We start from the raw sequence: 22,511 nt of genomic DNA, 5'->3' as shown, positions 1-22,511 counted from the left end.
GTTTCTATTTGTCGAATGCAATTGAAATACAAATAAATATTAACAAATAAAAATGTATGATATTTTTTTTCAGTTTGTTCGACGAATTTTATCAACCGTTATTAAAATACAATTGAAAATCGCAAGTGCACTATTGGGGCTTAAATTGCATTCACCGTCATGCGGTATTCCTTTATGGCATTTTACTCATAAGCTTTTTTTACCTCTTGACCCGCCAATATTGGCCACTTTGTCTAAAATCACATGTAACAGAAAGCACTTTTCTTGTGGAAAGCCAAGCACAGCCCGGCTATTGCCATTGAACTTGCAGGTTGTTTGTGTTCGAGTGGCCAAGCTTTGTACAAAAGATTATGATTGCCACTCAGACTAACTGAAAAAAACTGCCTTTATTTTGTGTTCAGACTATCGAAAACCTACCTTGTACTTGTAATACTTATAATATTATGCTTTACAAATAAATCGTTAGGTCGAGGACCTATTGGTCCGCAAACCAAACCGTGTGCCGAGAGAATATTAACGACTTGAACTTAGGTCATGGAAATATGCAATAATAAATAACGGTCACGTACTAGGGAAACACACTGACCTAACTTCCGGTTTACTGGACACAATACTTACTTCGAAACAACAGCAGTGCAACTGCTTTGGAAATTTGAACGGACTTGTTTAAGGACTTGGACGCACTTGGGCGGTAAGAGTTTACACGGCTTTTGTAGTGGTGGGTTTAACAAAAAAATTTAAAAAAAACGGTCAATAGTACTTACCAAAGCGTATCTGGGCTCGTTCTGGTAGATGGTGCCCACCCTTGTCCAGTTGAAGTGCCTGAGCAGTGCCAGCCGAGGAGCGTTGAAAGCGTTTTCGCTTGGGACCACGCGAAAAAAATTTGGAAAATCCGTGTTGGTGAACATTGGATGGGTGTCCGCGTAGGACAGCTGTGAAAACAAATAATTCGGTTACAAATTAAAATTCAGATTAACTAGTTTCGATAATAAACCGCTACGCTCCGTCTCACGAGAGAACGGTACTGCGCAGAAGCCGAAACGCATCACTCTCGTATGCGCCTGCGCAGACAGAAGTGTAGCGTTTTGGTTTCCGCGCAATACCGTTCTCTCGTTACACAAAGCATAGTTGATAATTTTTAGAGGCACCAACAGAGTATGTCAGTATTTTATTCGAATGGATTTTTTGCTCGAAAAAACTAACAAAATTATACCAGCAACTCTTGTATGTATCCTAATAAATTGCTTACAACATTATTCATATAATAATATTCGAAGGATAAAATCACGTTACAGAAATTTTCCTATCGTTTTTTGTTTTTTAAAACATTATTGACCTACTCTCTTATAAATAAAAAAATTGTACTACAACAGCTGTCATATAAATCCAATTTGTCCGAATTGATTGTTATTGGGCTAGATACAATAAATTTCATGACACGTTGGTCATGTCTCCATTTTCGCGTTAAAATTTCACTTTCAGATAGATATAATATATAAGAGATTGAAGATAGGAGATTAAGCGATTAGACATAAAATATAAGTGATTAAGAGATAAGAGATAAATATGTTAATATATTAGAGATAAGATATAAGCGATTAAGAGATTAAGCGATTAGAGATAAGATATAAGCGATAAGGAGATAAGAGACTAAGATATTAAAATATTACAGATAAGAGTTAAGAAATAAGAGATTTTATTTATTATTATTTGTTTATATTAAGCGATTATAGCTAAGAGATAAAAGATTAGAGACAATAGATAATTGATAAGAGATTTTTTTGATTTTTTAACTTATTCTTTAATTTAAACTAGACTTAACTTTAAACCTGCGACCTCCTCCTTGACCGTAGCCTGTATAGTATTGTGGTATTAACCTTTTATACATATACATGTTTGGATACTTGCAGGTTTGTTTCTCAAGTTATGTGCTATAATGTGGTTGTAACCCTGGACCCTTCATTTGTATTGGAATAATATTATTAGCGGTTTAAAATGGCTATTCGAACAAACCGAATTAGGGTAGAATTTAAAGTGATCTACATTTTAATGACGGTCATTTTTTTCTATAAAGTAATAGTTGTTCAAAATCTCAAAAAAATTGTCTATTATAATAAAACATATTTTATCAATCCAACCCGATACGGATTAGTCATTACGTGTATTATTTTATTGTTCTACGCTTAATAGGTAAACACATAGTGTATTCGATTTAAAAAAAAAATACTACTTTAAGCGGCCGTTTGAAACGACAATTTTAACTGGAATACTTATACTTGAATACTCGATTACTTATTGTAAAACAAGTTAAGCTGTTTAGCCGAAATAGGGCGGTAGATAAAAAAATGTGATGGATGGGTACCTATTATATTGAATAACTAAAACTACTTTACACGCACTTGTTTTTAATCATGTTTTTACTTTTTATTATTTTTTAAGTACTATTTTAATGCTGCTCTCGGCCACATGTGCCATAGACCATTTGCTCGTAAACTAAAAAGAAAACAGTGTTATATAATAAGTAATAACTAATGGTAAAATGTGTTCATAAATTTGACAAATTCTTCTTCCAATTTTTTGGATAAATCAGTCTCATCTTTCTGGCACGTAATGGTATTTTCTTGTTTGAAAACTGATCGTAACCAGAAATCCTTTACACGCTTATATATAAATAAATATATAATACATATATATACTCTCATTAATTTTGTTAACACACCTCATTATTTTACAATTCTCCTTCAGTAAGACTATCCTTTCGGTGCTTTTTTTTTTGTATTTTGTAAAATTTTGTAAATCATTATAGCGTTTCGTATAACTCATTATACTTTAATATCATTATTGAAGAAATAAAAGTAAAGCCGGTAGGTGAGTGTTTCGGAGGGATTTATTATGTCACTAGTGGTTTTATCCGGCCAAAACGTGCTCAAGGTTATATTGAAATTTTAATTATTTTTCTAGCCTTATTTCAAAGGGTATGTTACGTTTTAATAGGCCAACGCTTGACAGCTTCTCACAAAGGCTGCGAGATTTCGCGTAAATAGTCGAGTGCGCGATGGTTTAATCTTGAAAATATTTGTTTTAATTTAAAAATACAAAATTCTAAGTATAATTACTAACAAAAAAAAAAAATGTACTGTAAAATGAATTGCTTGAACAATACCGGGTAAACTTTATGAACGTTTGTACAGTCATGAAGTTGAACTTGACGGTTTATACCTACCTATTTAAATATAATATGTTTAAATGAAATGCATACAATGCATATTTTTAATTAAAACTTTAGTGAAAGTACATATTATACAAAGTTCACTCGACAAACGTTTCTAACAAAAAGTTCCTTATATATATATATATTTTTTTTTTTTTTTTAGTAATGGCGTGCACATTTTTAAAAAAACAATAATTTGTTGTTTCGTAGAACAATTTGAGATCGTTTAGAATTGAAAATATCCAAGCAGTTTTAAATTAATACTTATAAACAAGGTAGAGTTAATGTCGACATTTAATTTATACTTTTCCACGATGGGACAAACAGGACTTCAAGTCCTCAATTAAAATATGCAATCAAAATCAAATACTAAAATAAAAAAAAGGGAGCACTAACAGTGATCGAAACGCTGTTAAAAATACATTTCGATTGGAAAACAAAAAGATAAAAATCTATTACTTATCAAACAACAATAACACAATATTGAATTCTGTAAAAATAATAACAATTCATGAAAAAACGTTGGTTTAGTTGGAGTTATAAAAATACTCAATGCTGACTTATGCTGTTTAGTATTCAGAATACATGCACACACCGGTTTTGGTAGTTTTTGAATAATGACTACTAAGAAACGGTTGTCGCGTTGTCATGTCCTAGTTTTGCCCTCGTGTAAGACTAGCAGTAAAATAAAATAAAAAACAAACACAACAATAACACGCCTTAAAAAAAAACTATTAATCAAATTGGAAGCGTCGATAAGGTTAGGCGCGAATTCGTTGGCAGGTAATTTATATGCGATTTAGCTGCTACCGTTTTATGCAACCCACATTTGTTATCTTTATCGAAAGTATTCTCTAGACGGCACTAAAAAAATATCCACCCTTCGTAGGCCGTGAAATATTTATTTAAAAAAAAAAAAAAAACATATTTTCATTTAAGAGTTTATCTGAGTTTAACAACGCAATGATTGTAAATTAATTGAAAAATGTGTCCGACTTTGATTTATTACTTTCCTTATCTGGCATTTTTTCCTATTAAATCACAAAGTCGTGAAAATGATCATATTTTATCAAACGCGTCCAGAGATAATAGAAAGGTGGCTAAGACGAATTCGTCGAATAAAATATGTGGCTTTAGAAATATTATGCTTTTTAACTTTGACAACAGTGTTCATATCAGCTAAGGTGATAGCGGAGGAGAACTAACACTGTATTATGTAGTGATTGATGTTATTGCATTACATGCATGGGTCTCGAAAAAAATATTTTTTAAAAAAACCTTGAAGATAGTCTTGTGCCCAATTAGAGATGGTAGTCTCGAGTGTACAAGAACCTTAACGTGCTGGAAATAGTAGTGAAGAAACGGCGACGGATAGGGATGGACAGTGCATAGTGGCGGTTGCGGGAAAAGATCTAAACGGCCTATATTTAGCTAAGGAAGAAGAAGAAGACGATCAATGATTGATACGGGGCCACAATCTGATGAGAGATATGAATTATGATTGATACACAAGTCTAAGATCTGTTTGAGTACATAATGTTTGTGACAGCAGTGACGACCAGTCTTAAGTTAAACGAGTATCGTGGAATTGAATTACAACGAAAATACCCACTTCGAGGATATTCATACATTCTTAACGATTTTTACCGGCACGATCCATCGATCATAGTGTCGGAACCGTCTTAAATAAATCCTAAAATGGAAATTGAATTAAATTTACAACGGTGCGGCCTTATTAAACATGTATTGTTATACGTGCGAACGTCGGTGTATTGGCTATAATCAGTTTTGGTGTTAAATATTTCAGCGAAGCACAAACGGCGTTGAGTTTAATATTATATGAAACCATTTCTGTGTAGTTACATTGAAGCGTTTAGATTACCAGAGTATTAAGTACACTACACTTGTATTAGGCTATTGTTAGAGATGAAACGACAAACACTTTGTGGTGTTTTTTTTAATTTTCTATAATAATCATAATAGCGACCACAGTTGTATTATTGACATTTCACGGTCATCGCCCATTGACAATATTATTGGAAAACGTTTTCGACACAAATCTAATCAAGCACTGCTCGTCGATTCGTGTGTAGCTGTTCAAGTATCATAAAAAATACATGCACCGGGCGAGTGGGGAAAAAAAAATAATAAAATAGTTGATTGAAAACCGGGCAAAGCAAATAGAAATAAAAATAAAAATTGTTTACCTGTGTTATTCTCCAATGTTTGGACGCTTTGGCTATTGGATCTGTCACTTGAGTACACGCTGCTCCAAATAACATTACTTTGTGCGGTCCTTCGTGCATCATATCGAAAAAAGCTTTTAGACCTACAGCAGCATTGCACTGTAAAAAAAAAAAATATATCATTAACTCAATACCATTCAATTTTTATAGTGCTTTTGAAAATAACATCTCTGCAACGATTAACGCCATCACAAAATATGTCATTCAAAAATACATCACCCGTTTGTCGATTATGAAAATATCTGCTTTGGAAACATAAGTTGAGATACAAAGAGAGAGTTCTGGGTTATTTAAAATGTATAAAACATAACCAAAGTTCCTAAACTTATGCAGTTGAAAAACGTCCATATTTATAAAAAAAAATATTATGAATAAAATTGTACTGTCACAAGTGTAAGCTTTTTATGTGTTTCATACGTTTGGCCTGAAAAACAATAACCGGAATTTGATTTTAAACAACATATTTTTATGAAAAATCATAAATCATACCCTTTACATTTGGTGACTCGAACCACACAAACGATTAGAATATGATGTGACTTGCACAAATGTACTTCAGTAAAGATACAAGTAATTTTTTATGACGGCGTTTCGAGTAGGCAATTTAACAGCACTTATGACGAGTAAACAAGAAAAATCGCATCATCAAAAAAAAATCTTAATTGAACTTTACAATTATATTAAAATGTAGTATATATTTTGATTTATTGCCAGTAAAAATTGCATCGATCGTTCAATGTCACTTTATACATATTTTAATAATACATTAAAAAAAAACCATCAATTCGGATTAATAAAAATAAAAAAATTGAATTTCGCAGAAATAATTTCCTTTTATAAATGCAGATTGTTTTACACTAAAGAAAGAGGTAAGTAGGTGGATGGGTAAACGTAGGCGTGAAATTCCTTTTTAACATCAGATAAAAAATATTCTTTTATGGTAATAAATTCCTTTTCGTTTCACACAAACGCCGTTGAATTTATGTTTTAGAGTTTTTCTTCTTTGCACAGCGTTTTCCAGACATACCAACAGCTACAATTACTACATATTCATACTTGATACTAATAATTATTAATACCGTTTTCGTTATCAGTGCCACCTACAACTACAACAAGCATAACACACCGGTGTTGAATGGTTTCTATTTGAATTATTATTATTGTTCACAATCGCTCCGGGTCCGCGTTAGGACCAACGAGCACTGTGTGCTGAATGTTTTAGTTTGTTTACAATTATTATTGCTATTACAATAGGACAAGTGAACTCGAACGGCATACTCCGAAAAGGTAAACAAATACTTACAACGTCGATGAATATAATAATCGGTCGGAGTGCAAAGTAAATACTTGTTTGCGTACAACAAACGCTTGTGACCGAAATGTTTGACAAAGGAGACTTCGAAAATTCCTGTTATATACCTATTTCAATGCCGAATGAAAACCAAAAAATTGACGGTCCTATGCAAAACGCCAATCGAATGGCTAACTTTTATACATTACATGGTCTGCTTATACTTTAAAAACTAGTAAGTATTTAAGCGAGCCTTTGTAAGTAGTGCGATTCGCCTAGTGTTATCGCAGACTTGATAAACCCAGACGGTGCACTTCATTGTAAGACAATAGAATTAAAAAAAAAAAAATTTTCGATTGGTTTACTCTTTAACGCAGTAGGACCGAATTGTAACGCCGAAAATATTGTACACACTATTACAATAATAAAGCAAACTGATAAGAAACGCTGATAACAAGTAGTTTATCAACGATGGTCGATGGTGATAACATTACAGATGTTTGATAACATATCTTTGTCCCTATTATATAACAAAAGGATTTTTTTTTCATTGTTTGGTCACACCGATCTGAGTTTATAAAAGTTTGTTTACATTACATTAGAGTGCTCTGACTGGGTTTATCTAATCTGTGATGTTATCTTGTTTACCGATTTTATTAGTGGCATTTTATTTCCCACGAAAGGCATTTCCCATTATTTTGTTGGTTTTTTCCAAGTCAGAAGAGCCATTAAAAACAAAGTAATCGGTTGGACTCCGTTAAATAGGTTAAAATTCGCATGCACAACGGTTTGAACACATATTATTATACCTTTTTCCGCACGCAAATAGTTATTATTTTAACCCACGAAAAAAAAAGCTCATAAATGTTTTTTAATTCATACAACGCCCTCTTTCCAAACCATTATTGTTATTGCAATCAATCGCAGAGTTGAAAATTATTTTCAAAAACCAAAATGTTAACTGAAACTTTTTTACCAAAAAGCTGTTCTTCTACCGAGTTGCATTTGTTATCAGAGAAAACGAGAAAGGACTTTTAATGCTGACTTTGACAAATTCTTTCCGTCATTGACAACCGATCCGTTTCAACAAACTATTTCTTACAAACAAAAGTGTCTCGCCTATTTACTCTTCACACTTATCTTATAAAATTTCAAAAGAATTGACCACAACACTTCAGCAACACCCTACTGTAAGAGACCTTTAGGGTTTCTAAGCCCAACTGTTCACAATTTTTTTTAAGCCTTTAACTATTTCGTGTAGAATAATATGTTTTTAATTATTAGTAATACAACTTTTATTGATATAGAAGTTGAACTTTCACCTGTCTGGCGGGTGTCTTTTAATAGGTCAATAGTGTGTGGTTAAGATACATTAACGGAGAAGCGCATAATGGTGTTGAGCTCTGAGCTTCTGTACATGTAAGTCCATAAATTTAAATTAAATCTAGTCCGTAAATTATTGTTTTTTTTCCCGGCCACTCCCTAGAGCCGTGCAGTGGTTTATCATTATCATAAATAATATAACATAGCCATAAATAATGTAATTATATACAAAAATATTCGATTAGATATTAAAAAATAATAGTTGCAAACGCAATAGCTACTTTTTTTTTTGTTTTGCAGTTTTAATTATGTCCACTTGCCTACTTTTCAAAAATAGCTTTTTTTTTACTTTTCAATCTACTAACAAAGTCAGGAAAAATTAAGGGCCATCTCGTTCTCGACACGGTATATAGTGCGACGCAACAGACATTATATTATCATTAAATTATACAATATTTGAAATAATATTTTTAAAAAAAAATGATCAAATTGAAAAATTATAAAATCAGTTTTTGAATATTATGTATTCAACAAAAAAAGGAAAATTGGATGAGGTTCTTAGAATTCAGCTATCCACTTCAAGCACGTAATCAATTATATTGTTTGAATTCGATTTGGAATGAAATTGTTTTACCTTTGTTGTTTAGTCGGGAAGCTATTGATTGTATACAATGGTGTATGCATTTTCTTTTTTTGTGTCAATACCCACTATCCCTTTTTAATGCTGGACCCTCATCGGCATGACTCTATATAGATAGAAATTTAATCTAGTGGGTACTTTGGGGTAAATGGCCAGGGGGAGAGGTAAACGTTGAAAAAAATTAATTCCTTTATCCTAAAAGTCGGGTAAAAGAAAAAGAACCATACCGTTTTTTCAACTCACAACTTTGACTTGTCATAATTTTCAGAGGGAAACCATTTTTTTAGTGTTTTGTATTTTTTAACCGCAAAAACAGCACCGATTTAGATTTAATATGGTTGCTCTAACTTTGCTAACTTCTCACTGTGCTCGGCTGGAACTGAATTTGACTGGGACTGTGCTGGTTTTTTCTCTCTAAATAATTAACACAATAATGTCCGAAGTCATTTAACGGGTTCGTTGGGTGGTAATAAAATTATGATTTGAATCGACAGAACGAAAAGGGTTTCTGGCAATGTTACCTAAGCCGTGGACCGATTTATTCGGTCACGGTATTATAGGCACGAGTGCGCGTGTCGAGATAAGCAAAGATTAAAATAGAACTCAGATGATTGATGGTGATTTTGTTTGGCCAAGAAGATATACCACCACAGCGTTTAATAATTTTGCACACAATTCGAAAATGCGTGTCGAGCAATACTCGGCCGATCGAAACGGCCGGTAAAACTAATGTTTTACCGAAATTATTATTAAAAACATAATATTATTTATAATAACCGTACATTGATTCGATTTGTTATTATTATCTATAAATAAATAATCGAAAATAACGTTAGGCAAAACCGTTGCGTTCTGAAAAAACGGAAATAACAACTAATGTGATTTGTCCCATCTGAAGATAAAAGAAACCTTATCACTTATATCTTATCAATTATACTTCATCTTTAATTTCTTATCACTTATCTCTAATCTCTTATTAATTATCTCTTATCACCAAACTCTTATCACTCTAATCACATATCACTTATCTCTAACTGAAAGTGATAGTGTAACGCGAAAATGGTGACACGAAATTTATTTTATCCAGTCCAATAACAGCGTATCCAAGTTAGTTATTATTTAAACTGTCAACTTTTTTTGCTAACATACTATTTTAAGTGCGAAAATGTTGAAAATACGTCGGAAATAAAAACATGCTTGCCAAGTCGAGGTCAGCATATCTACTATCTTGATTTTTAATTTTTGAAGAATTATTTTTGAAAAAATTAGTTAAAGTGCTGTAACTTTTTATTTATTTACAACTTAATAAATTGAATAAACTATATCGGATAAAGTTCTGAAATTCTTTACTTGTATTCTACATGCTAAGATGATTTTAATAAGAGTATAATACCTTATACAACAAAATCCGTTCATCGGTTTCGGAAATCTGCGAGTGGAAAAAAAAATAAATCAAATTGACAATTTTATTTAATTGTAAAAAACTTAAATAATTACATTTTATCTTTTTTATATTTGGTTTCTTCTCGACAAGCTCTTTCTAAATAGATCTACCTTCCCGTTTTTAGTTTGTAGCATTTTTTTTTAACCTGAACATGACAAGCTCTTAAAGTTACAGAGCCTCGATTTTTTTTTAATTCAATGACCATATTTACTTGATTGTTTTTGAAAATCCATAAAGTAAATTAATAATACAAACACACAGAATGGTCGCTTTCGATTTGTGTGCACTAAACATTGAAACCATTGTTAACACAGCGAATGAACTGAACGAATGACAAATGCGTTTAATTGGTGTCATACTTGAATACATTAAATTATAAAATATTACAATAGCTGAAGTGTGTGTATATTTGGGTCAATTATGGTTTTTTTTTTAAAAAATGGCATGACAATTCGAATCTATTAGGGAGACTCCTTAAAAAATTATAATTCAGACGACCGTTAAATTACATCCTGAAAACACCGTCTCTTGGGATATTATTTTCTTTGCAACAAACCTGAAACTTTTCTCGAGATATACATACATTATGTAAATGAATACACGGCCAGGCCGAAAATGATTTATTTCGTGCGAATAATAACACACTTAAAGTAACCGTGGGAGGTAGAGAAAAGGGATTATTGTGCAAAAGAGAAAACCCGAATAATTATTAAGTACCTGAAATTCTTGGAACAACGCCCAGTTTTATTTTTAAGCTGTCGCGCCATTCCGCTGAATAATTAGTATTAGTTTAATTATGTTAATTATCGTTACTTTTATTAGTCGGGTTCGTAGTACTCGTGATGTGGAAGCTCAAAGTAATAACGCAATAACGATATATCAATTGTACACCATCACGCCGGCTGATATCATTAACTGCTGTTAATTCCTATAAAATCTGCGTTCAACCCACTTCAACAGCCGTTAAACAGCTTGAACTTGATTGTACAAAATATATAAACTTTGAAATAGAGCCCGCGCTTTTGGAATTCTAAATACCTACTTTTGTCCCCGACAAAAGTTATTGGACTGGACACAAGAAATTTCATGTCGTCATTTTTCGTTGTGCTAAGAAATAAGTGATAAGAGATTAGCGATAACAGACACGATATAAGTAATAACTAATAAGTGATAAAGGAGGGAGAGAGAAGAGGTAAGTGATAAGAGATTACCGATGAGAGACACGATATAAGTAATAACTAATAATAAGAGATAAGTGATAAGAATTAAGTGATAAGAGATAACAAATCCATAATTGTTTTCTGTGTAAATGAGAAAATAACTAGTTTCTTTTTTGAACTCCAACAAGAGTAGTCTACCATGCTTAGAAACAGCTTAAAACAATATTGCAAAACAACGGGTTGAAACGCATGTACCAACTAAACCACCTCAATGATGGTTGTAGGCAACCAAAATTATTAAAATTAAAGATTATTCGTGAAGATTACTCGCTAAAAAAAACGACGGATCGACAACTAGTTTTCTAATTTTTAATTAATATTTGCGTGGAACGCTTTACTCGTAAAATCTTTTACGCTTTACCAAAATTATTTATACATTCATGCTTTATTCGACATTGATTTTCCAAAATAATAATCGCACAAAAACGTTTTTCCAAAAATAAATAATTCTTCAGCGGGCGACCGTAACCGTTCAAAATCTATTTAACGAAACTGACGTCTTCATTGTTTTACATCAGATTTTTTTCCAGAAACAAATCTAATTTTTGTTAAAATTTGACTTGACGAAGGCGCCTTGATATTTTGCTGGCATGGCGATAATTTTTTCTGAGTAAATAGTGGCTTTGAAATTGAAGGGTAACAATCCAAAACGTTGTATTTCCAAAAATGACATTTTTCAGAAAATCGAGTTTTCTGTTTTAATCACAATATAAATAAATGTTTACAAATGATAAACTTTATGGATATAACATAGCGAAAGTATTCAATTTTTAAAATGAAATATCATTATTTTTACTTTTTTAGGTGATTTTTTACACTCTGTTTTATTTGAAAATAGATTGGAAATGGCACAGTTTAATATTGATAAGCAGATTTAATTCAAAACGAACTTATTCTATTTAATAATATGTAATAAAACAATTTTTTTCTATGTAAAAATGTACAATTTAAACGAAAATATTGACTGTAATCACACCTTATACGTTGATATCATACAATTCGAAATGTTATCACGAATAATCAAGTACCTTTTAGTAGGAATTGAACTCGCTTCTTTTTAACAAATAACCAACGAGTGTATTTTATAGAATCTCTTTGAAAAAATGACAGATTTCAGTCAACTAATTTAATAATTTGCTTTAAAATTAAAGATTACCCAACAAAAGAAAGTCAATAGGAAATGACACGTTTTGTAGTAGGAGATAACATTATCATATAACGATACTACAGGAAATAGCACGTTTGAACCAACAACGGAAATAAAACGTTTTGGAAAATTAATTGGAAATACCACGTTATGAATCATTGAAAATGGTCTTTGTATACTTCTAACATAGGAATTAATACGTTTTGACGTGTATTGGAAATAGTAAATTTTGAAAAAATAGCCTTAAATTAGCGCTAGCTTTTGAATGCTTTGTTTCTATGCTATAAAAATTGAATGGAATAATAATAGTGCCAAAAGTGATTTCCTCGTTTAGTTTACAATAAGAATCAATGACTAACTTGATTTATTCAAATTTGGCAATACAACGTTTTGGATTGTTATCCTTCAATTTGTCTGAAAACATTTATGAACACAATTACTTAAAATTTTCGTAGCAAGTGCGTTGGTTATTGCGCTTGATGCAGAAACTTTTGTCGGTCAATAAAACGCTAATGGAAAAAATAAAATATTATCCGATATGTTGTGGACAATTGTAGAAATCCAACGAAACGTTTTGTGGGATACTGAGAATTTGAAACCGAACTCACGCATTGTGCTTATGGCAGATTATCCTTTAGTATTATAGAATATCTGTCAGATAAAGGGCCTAGAGAGATGGCAAGGTATGAATACCGTTTGTCTGAAGAGTACACTCTCAAATGTATTGGAGCAAAATCGAAAAAGTTTTTTGAAACGTTTAACGTTTCGCCAAATGACAAGACGAGATTGCGGCAAACGAAAATTTATGTAAAAGCTACCTCTAAGAAATTGGATAGTCTTGTTTTAGTGTATAAATCAATTTCTTTGAAACAACCAGATTTGCCCAATATTTGTAACAAAAACAACAATGATTATGTACAATATAATATACCAATAGCTGTATTATGTGGTACGCTATTTGTTGCTCGAAGTTCATCGAAACAAGTGATGTTTCAAAGTATCTATGTAAGTTTATTGGACTTGTGTTTTATTTATTTGACGCGTAAGCCTGTCAAATCGTTTACCTATTGTTCACTCGACGATTTACCCCTGGGAAATAAACAGTATTATTTGAACGCTGGCTGTATGCAAAAAGAAAAGAGCTTTCTATTCTATTATTAAAACGCACGACCGTATTGATTAAGGGCTGGAATTTTAGAACCAGACCACAGTGTAGTATGTGCACGACGTACAATACTGTCAACTTAATAAAAAAACACACTTGCTCTATTTTAATAAATACATTAATATAAAAATAAAAATAAATATTATTACGCCTACGTTAGTAAAAAATACTTCTTCTTTCTCTTTCTTTCTCTATTCGTCGATTTCGTCTGCTTTATATTTGGTGTATGGATTAACAAATTATTATCGTAAAATATTGAATTATTTTTCTGTTGCAAAATATGTTATAGTAAAAAACAACACTGTCCATCCACCGAGGATAACTCAGTGGGGACAGTGGGCGCATTTCTCTTAAGTCTCCCGAAGAGGCGATAAAATAGCACACTCGGTTAGTTTACATAATGTTTTAAATAATTGCATTAAATAGTTGCGCACAACAGAAACTGATCCGCCCAAAGGACTGTTTAAAATGGAGCGAGCTACTTTGGAATTGTTTTGTACACACGTTTTGTACTCTACCACTTCTACACGTATAATAATAATATTCCCATATGAAGTTATAATAATATATATAATTTTAAACTAACCCAGCGTTATGGTTAAATTAATTAGCATGCTGTAAGCGTCAAAGAATAAATTAAGCAACGCGCCAAGCTGTGCAAGTGTAGTAGGTCGTATGACGTGGGCTAAACATATAGCTGAATACTGAAATACATACATAAAATGAGGATAAACGGTTAAAAGACACCAACTAAATGGTTGATGATAATAATAATGGAACGACTTGATTGTTAAAAGATTTAACAAAACTTTCCACCTTTGTTTTAAAAAAAAAAACCTTAAGAACTCTTTTAAAAGAAAACGGAGTGTTCGATAATTACTTATCGAAGTAGTACTTAAAATATGTTTCTTTTTCTTGTACTTAATATTTACTTATTGTTTAATAATATTATACCGGCAACGTTGTTAAGCGCAATCGCCTTTTGTTTTGTCTTAATCAGTTTAATTCTACGTGAAATTATTTTCTTAAAAGGTTTCCGGCGAAGAGAGCTTTTCTTCCAGACATTGTTCACCGCGCTTAGTTGTTATAATTGATTTTAATTATGTTATTTATTTGTCTTTCACGGTATTTAAGATGAACTCAAAAACAAATTTACTCTAATGCAATAGGTTATAAATATTGTAGCTGTTATACGTTACGGCAATATGAAGTCCATTAAACGCCAAATTGTTTACCTGAAAAAAAAAATAAAGTATAATTAATTAACGTAATAAATTTATTTTAAATTATATTTATCCACTAGAATTTATAATTTTAAATGTACTTTATTAACTTTCAGTAGAAATTAATTTCATTACGGTTAACAGTAACAAAGGTAACATTTTTTGGTTAACTTTTTTTTTTTAAGACGTTGTTGGGGAAAAATAATACTAAACCACGTTTGATTCTATTCTGTTTTAATTTTTTTTAAAAATACATTAACATTTTTATTTTTTGTCCAGTTTCCAGTAGACTAGCTTGTGAGTAGATAAAGAGTCCAATGAATAGAGTAAAAACGATTCTACGTTTCATAAAGTGAGAGAGGCAGAGAGAGAGAGAGAGAGAGAGGACAAAGTACAATATAGTGGATGGTCTCATTCGTGCTGTGTACAAAAGTCATGGCAAAACCATGGTTTCCTTTTATTTTTCTGGTCAATTACTCTACCGGGCTAAATCATAACGGGCGAACGGGTCAACTTTCGTGCCAAAACTGCAACAAAAAAAGCGCGTACCGTCCAAAATTGCCAAACAGACACACACAATGGAAAATTAAATTCAGTGTATATATATATATATTTTTTTTTTTTTTTTGGATTCCCATTTAAAAAGTGTGTATTTTTCTTTCCGTTGTAAAAATATCGTTCTGCCAACGGTATAAAGGGCTGCTTATTTTTCTACGTCAGCCGTGATGTTTTCCCCGGGTAAGCTTCCTTGCTGAAGGGCAACACCGTGTTTACCTATCGCAATAAAACATCTTTTCCGTTTTCACAAGATCCACGAAAACGTCCCTCAGTCCGTTTCCTTGTCAAAAGTGGTATCCAATGCCCGTCCGGGTTTATACTGTCCATTCGATTCACAGCAACAGACCTTAATTTGTCTTTATTTTACCCTCGAACCGCATAGTAATATATTGCAATTGAATCACTATATAACCACTGTAGGTCGAAGGGGACAAGTCCGATTTTTCTAATTTTCAGAAGAGAAGAAAAACTAAACAAAGGACACGTAGCTGCTTGTCCACAGAAAACCGCGTTAACACAAATTCTGTGTAAATAAAATAATGAATCTAGTTATTTTCTGAAAAAACAAACCGAGAATATTCTATCTCTTATTACTTATTTATTATCACTTCTCACTTATCACTTATCATTTATCTATTGTTTTCACTTGTCTTTAATCTCTTATCAATTACCTCATACCATATTTTATCATATCGCTTATCTCTTATCACGTGAAAGTGAAAAGTGTAATCCGGTTCACACGATCCGACAATCACTTTTTTTCAAAAAAGGCAATTAAAAATGTCTTAATTCAAATGTGTTTTCATACTAACCACTACGTTAGAGTTTTTATTTTTTAAACGAACCGATTCGGATTGGCCGTCCAAAATCCCATAACAGTGTTGCCAACTAACTTTCCTGTTTTGTTTTTGGATCACGTGAGCTTTGATTTTAGTCTACGCAAACAATTAAAAATATTGTGTTTCTAGAAAAAAATAAAGCGTCACTTGTCACTGTAATTGCAGTGAAGATAAACTAATAAAATATTTTAAAATAATATATTTTCGCGTATTTTGGTAGCAACGCTTTCATCATCAGCAGACTGAGACGGATTACAATCTCTTTTTATACCTATAAACTGTATACATTCTGCAATATTATACCAGAAGCGATGAAGTTAAGTTATTTACTAGAGTTTCTTATTTTCGATATTGAAAATAATAGTTGAAAAAGTTATTGAAAACTTTCCCTTTTGAATTAGTTTTTATTTTTTATTTTCTTAAAACACTTGGTATAAAAATGTCTACATGAGTTTCATTGTAGTTTTTTATTTATAAATTTTGGTAAAATTTAATTATAAAGTACATCAGAAAAACGGTATTAACAGTATTTACACTAATATATCGGTTTGAAGAATTATATCCGTTTTGTGTTTAATTGCATAGGAGGTCTGTTGCTTTTCTCGTAGTTTTGCTTAGTCAACTGGTTATATTAAAAAATGAACGCACTTCGTAGAACTAAGAAACGTACACATTAGGTGTATTTAGAGTACGGTCGAGTGGACTTAATATTATTAATAAATATTAAATTTATATTGATGTTATTTCGGCGAAATTAAAACAAACGTTTCTCAGAAAATATCTCGAACAAACAAAACGGTCATGTATTATATTTTTCCAAGCGGTATTATTAAATTAAAAGCCAAACCCACGTTTTTCTTCTAGTAAATACAATATTTTTTTTTTACATTAGTCGCCCAGAAATGTTTTTTTTATGAGATCCGGGGTTTTCTATGTTTATTTATTTAACATGAAATGAAAATTTGAAAAGTGTGGAAAATCACTTTGAATTCACTTGATTTTTATAATGTCTATACAACTGTAAATACGGTTGTTGAAGTAATTTCGTTTCGGCCATTAATGAGAATATTTAGCTTTGCAGACAAATTATAAAATGTATTATCAAAAAATAGGATTTTTTGAAACAATCATTTGTCTCTGCAATGTCTATGCACAATATTGTACGTACATAATATTGTCACGGATAAGATAAAACCAGATAGTGCACCCTGACAACATGTTTGTACTCTCAGGCCAGTGTGACCAAAACCATTAAAAAAAAAATCCTCCTGTTTTACATAGTGTGGTCAAAGAAAATATACTATCAATCATCTGTAATGTTATCACAGTCAACAATTATTTCTTATCAGTTTAGGCATCATAATTTGGCCCTACTGCATTAGAGTAAACTAATCCAAAATCGTTATTTGAAAATCTATTGTTTTCCAACCAAGTGCACTGTTAATTCAAAACTTAACCGCAATAATTCCAATGTCTTTTTACTTAGGTCTTTCTATTTCTATGAAATTCGTTCAGCACAATCGGACCTTTATTTGAACTCACAGCGGTACAATACTTAATCAATATTAAGCCATTAATCCAAATGAATTTCAGGTTTTCTCCATTTATTGTTTACTCGGTTTTAACTGCGAGCCATTATTCGATTTCACGTTTGTCAAAACGAGTGTCCACATATTCTCAGAGATCCACGGCCGGTTAATAATACCGGTCTATTGTGATAAAGTAATTATTAAACTAAACCGCACTCTATCGTTTGCGACGGGCCGGTGTAATTAAACGATTTTAGCGGGATGGAATAATAATAGATAGAGATCACAGATACGAGTCGTTGAACCGTAAATTTGTCGTTAGGCTTTAATGTGAGTGCACGGTGAAAAGGTCCATTGTCCCGTCGTGATCCCTGGCAATCAATAGACTTGCAGCAGCAGCAGCAGATCCAGAGCATTGTGTGTTATAATATTAGCCTGACATTCGGATAGGCCGACTGACGTGACGGTTGCCAAGGGGAGAAAGAAGGAGAGGTCGATACGAAAAAGCCGGATAAGGTCTGCTGCAGGGCAGAGCGTTGTCGGCAATGACGGTGGCGTTAATTTATTAAATCGCTGGTAATTAGCGACGAACGTCCAGCAGCTGTATAATTTATAAAACCTCGACGGATTTTTTTCGTATTAATTAATATCCATTTGGAATGCTTTTTTAATGCTCTTTATACGTCCCCCCCGCCTTATACGCAAAAATAACAATAATATTACCACACATTTTTCGCTATATATCACATTCGTGATTATTGTGTCGTATTTACACACAAGTCCACCGAGGCTCGCCTAGGGATTTTATATTATTCAATTATATGTGATGGTAAACCGCACATAACCGGGGAAACGAGAAAAAGTAATTTAAAAACAGTTGTGCCGGCAATGGGAGAAGACATTCCGAATGAATATGTAATAAAAAAAAGCAAGAAAGAACAATATTATTATTAGATATGCCTTTGAAACGACAAAGAACAATGGCGGTCGTATCATACATATACGCGTTGTGGCTAAGTGAAAATGTTTAATGCACGTTGCTCGTGAGCTTTCATAAACTCAAATGTCAGGTTCGAATATACATTTAAAGCGTAGAATATTCTGGTAAGTACAAAAATATAATATCATAGAGTTTTTAATGAAAAAAAATACACCTATGAAACTTCCCTCTCTAAGCGATCATATCGCTCGTTCTTTATTTTTTATAACCATATTTTTCTTCATTTCCATTTAGTAAAACAAATTTGTTAATATATAGTTTATAACTTAAAAATTATTAGTTGACGACAACGAAATTAGTTGGGAGGAGCGGACGGTTTTATTTTAGAACAAATTAAAAATTGTAAAATATATTGGTTGGGGCATAGTTCAGATATTTTCTTTTTTCTTTTTTAAAAATCCACATCACTATCATTACTAGCACATATTGTACAGTAATTCATTATATTATTCTATATGTTTGTAAATTATTTTGTATTTTTCAACTTTTCCCTTAGCGTGATTTTTTTCTTGCTTTTGGTCTTGACTGTGTGCGTTGTTCGTTTCTTTTATGTATACAAACATGACCGCACTTGAGTAGGTGTATTATTGCAATTGACACCGATTTCTTCGTACAATACCCTTTCACCACGCTGACTGACACATTCAGAAGTATTTTTTTGAAAACTCGAGTGGTGAACACAATGTAAAAATTGAAAATTACTATTGTTGTGGTGATTTCCCGGAAATATTACAAAAACATGTATTCGAATCGGGCCAAGGTTTTTTTTAGAACGAAAAGTGTGCGAGGCTTTCCGCCGGTTTATTTCTATTCAATTGCTTTTCCTCATTATACACTTGGGTATGATGCATTTCCAGCGAATTTCAAAATAACTCGCATGAAAACGTTTCTATGTAGATTTTTATGCAAAGTGCACTTAGAAATTATTAATATCATATACACCACGCCATATAAGGCTGTATGCGACGTTAAAAAACAGCCTATACAACCGTACATTCATATTGTAAATTGCACGAGTGCGTACAGCATCCACAAGTGTATAGAATTTTCCAACCATTGTTGGCATTATTGTATAAGAGCCAACTTTGAAAACTAATACAGAAATATACAGGTTTAATTTATAGTTTAAAGTTAAACCCATAAAAAAGATAATAAATTGTGGTTTAGTATTTTTTTGTTATCAATTGGAAAGTTAATATGCTAGTAAGATCCAACCAAACGTTTGCTTTCTTTACCTATGCATTCATTTTCATTTTACTTTCTAGATTTTATTTGGAAATAAAAGCGTTTCGTTCCTACAAAAGCAACTGTCAATGACTAAGCCGTCCCTTTGTCAGGTCATAAAACTTGTATTTGACCTACGTTAAGTCTACGGTCAGATGTAATCTTATACCACAAAAACCACAATACCGTCTGACGGGGAATTACATCAAACGCTAAACGCGGAAAAGGTTATTTATTATTAAAAAAAAACCTATCTATCGAAGTTATCTATTTTCCAGACGTTTATTGCGCATCAGCCGATAAAATGTCAATTATTTCAAATGCGAAAAGGAGATCCCGAATCGTTAACTAGTTTGATAGAGTTTAATATGCATGAAAGTTCAAAAGTACGATTATCGAAAGTTTGCGTGGAATAATCAGTGTTTTGTTTGAGCCCTTTAAACGTTGTCTATTGTTTTGGGTTGATCCAAGGGTGTATGTTGTTTGCATATGATAAAGTTTTGATGGGAGAAAATCTGGAAGAAAACAATAGACTTGAGGGAATGGAGAGTAACGCTTGAAGGAAAGGGACTGACGATTAGATGAAAACAGAATAATATATAGAATATGAGTTTGGAGGAAGAGGACAAGAGGTTGCCGGGACAAGACTAGTAATGACAATAAGGTCGAGGTTGAGAGAGTCTAGGTATTTAAAATGTTTGAATAACGGTGGCTTTGGTGTGAATCATAGGAATAAGTATGGTTAGATCACATGTAGAGAAGCGTCAGGTGTTTTGTGTGACAAGAGAACTTCAACGAGACTTAAAGGTAAGTTCTACAAGAGTGTGACGAGACTGTCTATGTCGTATGGTTTGAATAGAATGAGTATAGCGTAGATGAGAATGCTTAGATGAATGATTGGAGTGACTAGAGAAGATAGAATAAGGAACGAATACATAAGAAGTAGCATAGGCGTGGCTTCGGTAGCTGTCAAAATGAGAGAAAATAGACTGAGATGGTTTGGGCATGTTATGAGGAGAGACGAATCAGAAGTAGTATTGTATTAGCAGATCAAAAAAGAGTTAGTTTGATACGATACGAGGACTGTTGGTGTATTCCAGGATGGTGTGGCTGACTCCAAAGTATGCAGAGGAGAACAAGAAGAATAAGAAGAAAATTAAACTGCTAGGGAATGGTGTGAACTTTTCCGAAAGGGACTGGGGAACGACGGCCAAGACATTCTTAGGCAATGTTGTCTTAGTGTACTCACTTTCAGAGTTGAGAAAGCATAATATTGATGTTAAGTAAACTATTTCGTAGTCCATCGGCGTTGACGGGCAATCAAGGTTAAAACCGTCTCGACCGTGTACTGTATCTGATTATATTATTCAGATATTGCTGTCGTTTAGCCCAAAAATCAACATCGCCACAATTATGTGCGCGAAACGGGTAGATACGTTTGAATTATTTATTACGGTCACATCCTCTGTGCAATTCCGAACATAATAGGCGCGTGCGCTACCCCAGTCGATTCGAGGGTAAACGAACCGTCCACTAGGCAATAAAATTGTTTAATGGGTTCTGTAAGGGTGTTTTTTTGTTGTTGTTATAATTTCTGAATGTATTATACCTCGTCCACATTCGTTAATACGTTCATCGGTATGTATTGCGGAAGGGATATGGAATTTGTATTGACTTTAAAAAATAATATTATACATTTTCCTAAGCCTTTTGGGATTCAGATGAACTAAACGTCGGAGAAAACCAAAAAAAAACAGCCACCGTCGGCGTTAATGTCGGTTTATTTGTTTCTCATTAAACAAAAAATAAACAGTTCTCTTTTTATATTGTTGGGTTCATGAATAGTTAAATTTCCAACTGGGAACGCTTCAATAACGATATCATTTATATTATTTTACATCAAGAACCTTCGAGTGGAGTGATTTTATTGTTTAAAATTGGAAAATACCGGTCGACTTCAGATTTAAAATAGCAAGTTTTTTTCAGTTTTGGACGTTCTGTTAAAGTCTTAGAGCTCTACTAAACAAACAAAAACCAATCACTCTATTAGGCGTTAAGCCTTTTTTACCATAAGAAAAATGTGTACACGCTAAATTCATGCCCCGAGTTAATAGGAATTAACCTGAAACTAAATTATTGACATAATCGACCTTTTTTAAAAAAAAATAAAAAATCCTAGTTATTTTCTCTGCTTTACGACAAAACATTAAATCATGAATATGTTACCTCTTATCTCTTACCTCTAATCTATTATCACTCAACTCGTATGTCTTATCTGTTGACTCTCATCTTTCATCACTCACTTCTTATTTCTTTATTTTATCACTTATTATCTCACAATTTGTACAGTCAAGGTCAAGCGCCAGTTTTCGCGAAAGCAACTATTAAGTGTTTCAAATTTATCAACAGCAGCTCTCCGATCTCTTACCCTAAATCTCTTATCCCTAATCG

General features: G+C 32.4%; 1 protein-coding gene across 2 annotated transcripts in view; it reads right to left on the bottom strand.

The window, feature by feature from the left end:
- Nucleotides 1-22,511, bottom strand: part of LOC126836412 (gamma-aminobutyric acid type B receptor subunit 2) — a 169,079-nt gene that overhangs the window by 57,743 nt on the left and 88,825 nt on the right. For both annotated transcript variants that reach the window (XM_050569782.1, XM_050569773.1), the window contains 2 exons: nucleotides 5,419-5,556; nucleotides 765-932 (listed from right to left, as the gene is read on the bottom strand). In XM_050569782.1, the coding sequence (XP_050425739.1) occupies nucleotides 765-932; nucleotides 5,419-5,556 (306 nt within the window). The remainder of the gene's footprint in view (nucleotides 1-764; nucleotides 933-5,418; nucleotides 5,557-22,511) is intronic.

The sequence above is a fragment of the Adelges cooleyi genome, unplaced genomic scaffold (genome assembly GCF_023614345.1).
Source record: "Adelges cooleyi isolate 19-005CV unplaced genomic scaffold, UGA_ACOO_1.1 ACOO_flye_CR_arks_rails_tigmint_CR_PRNA_1, whole genome shotgun sequence".
NCBI classification, from domain to species: domain Eukaryota; kingdom Metazoa; phylum Arthropoda; class Insecta; order Hemiptera; family Adelgidae; genus Adelges; species Adelges cooleyi.
The sequence above is the reverse complement of the archived record's forward strand: the minus strand, read 5'-3'. Positions and strand labels throughout refer to the sequence as shown.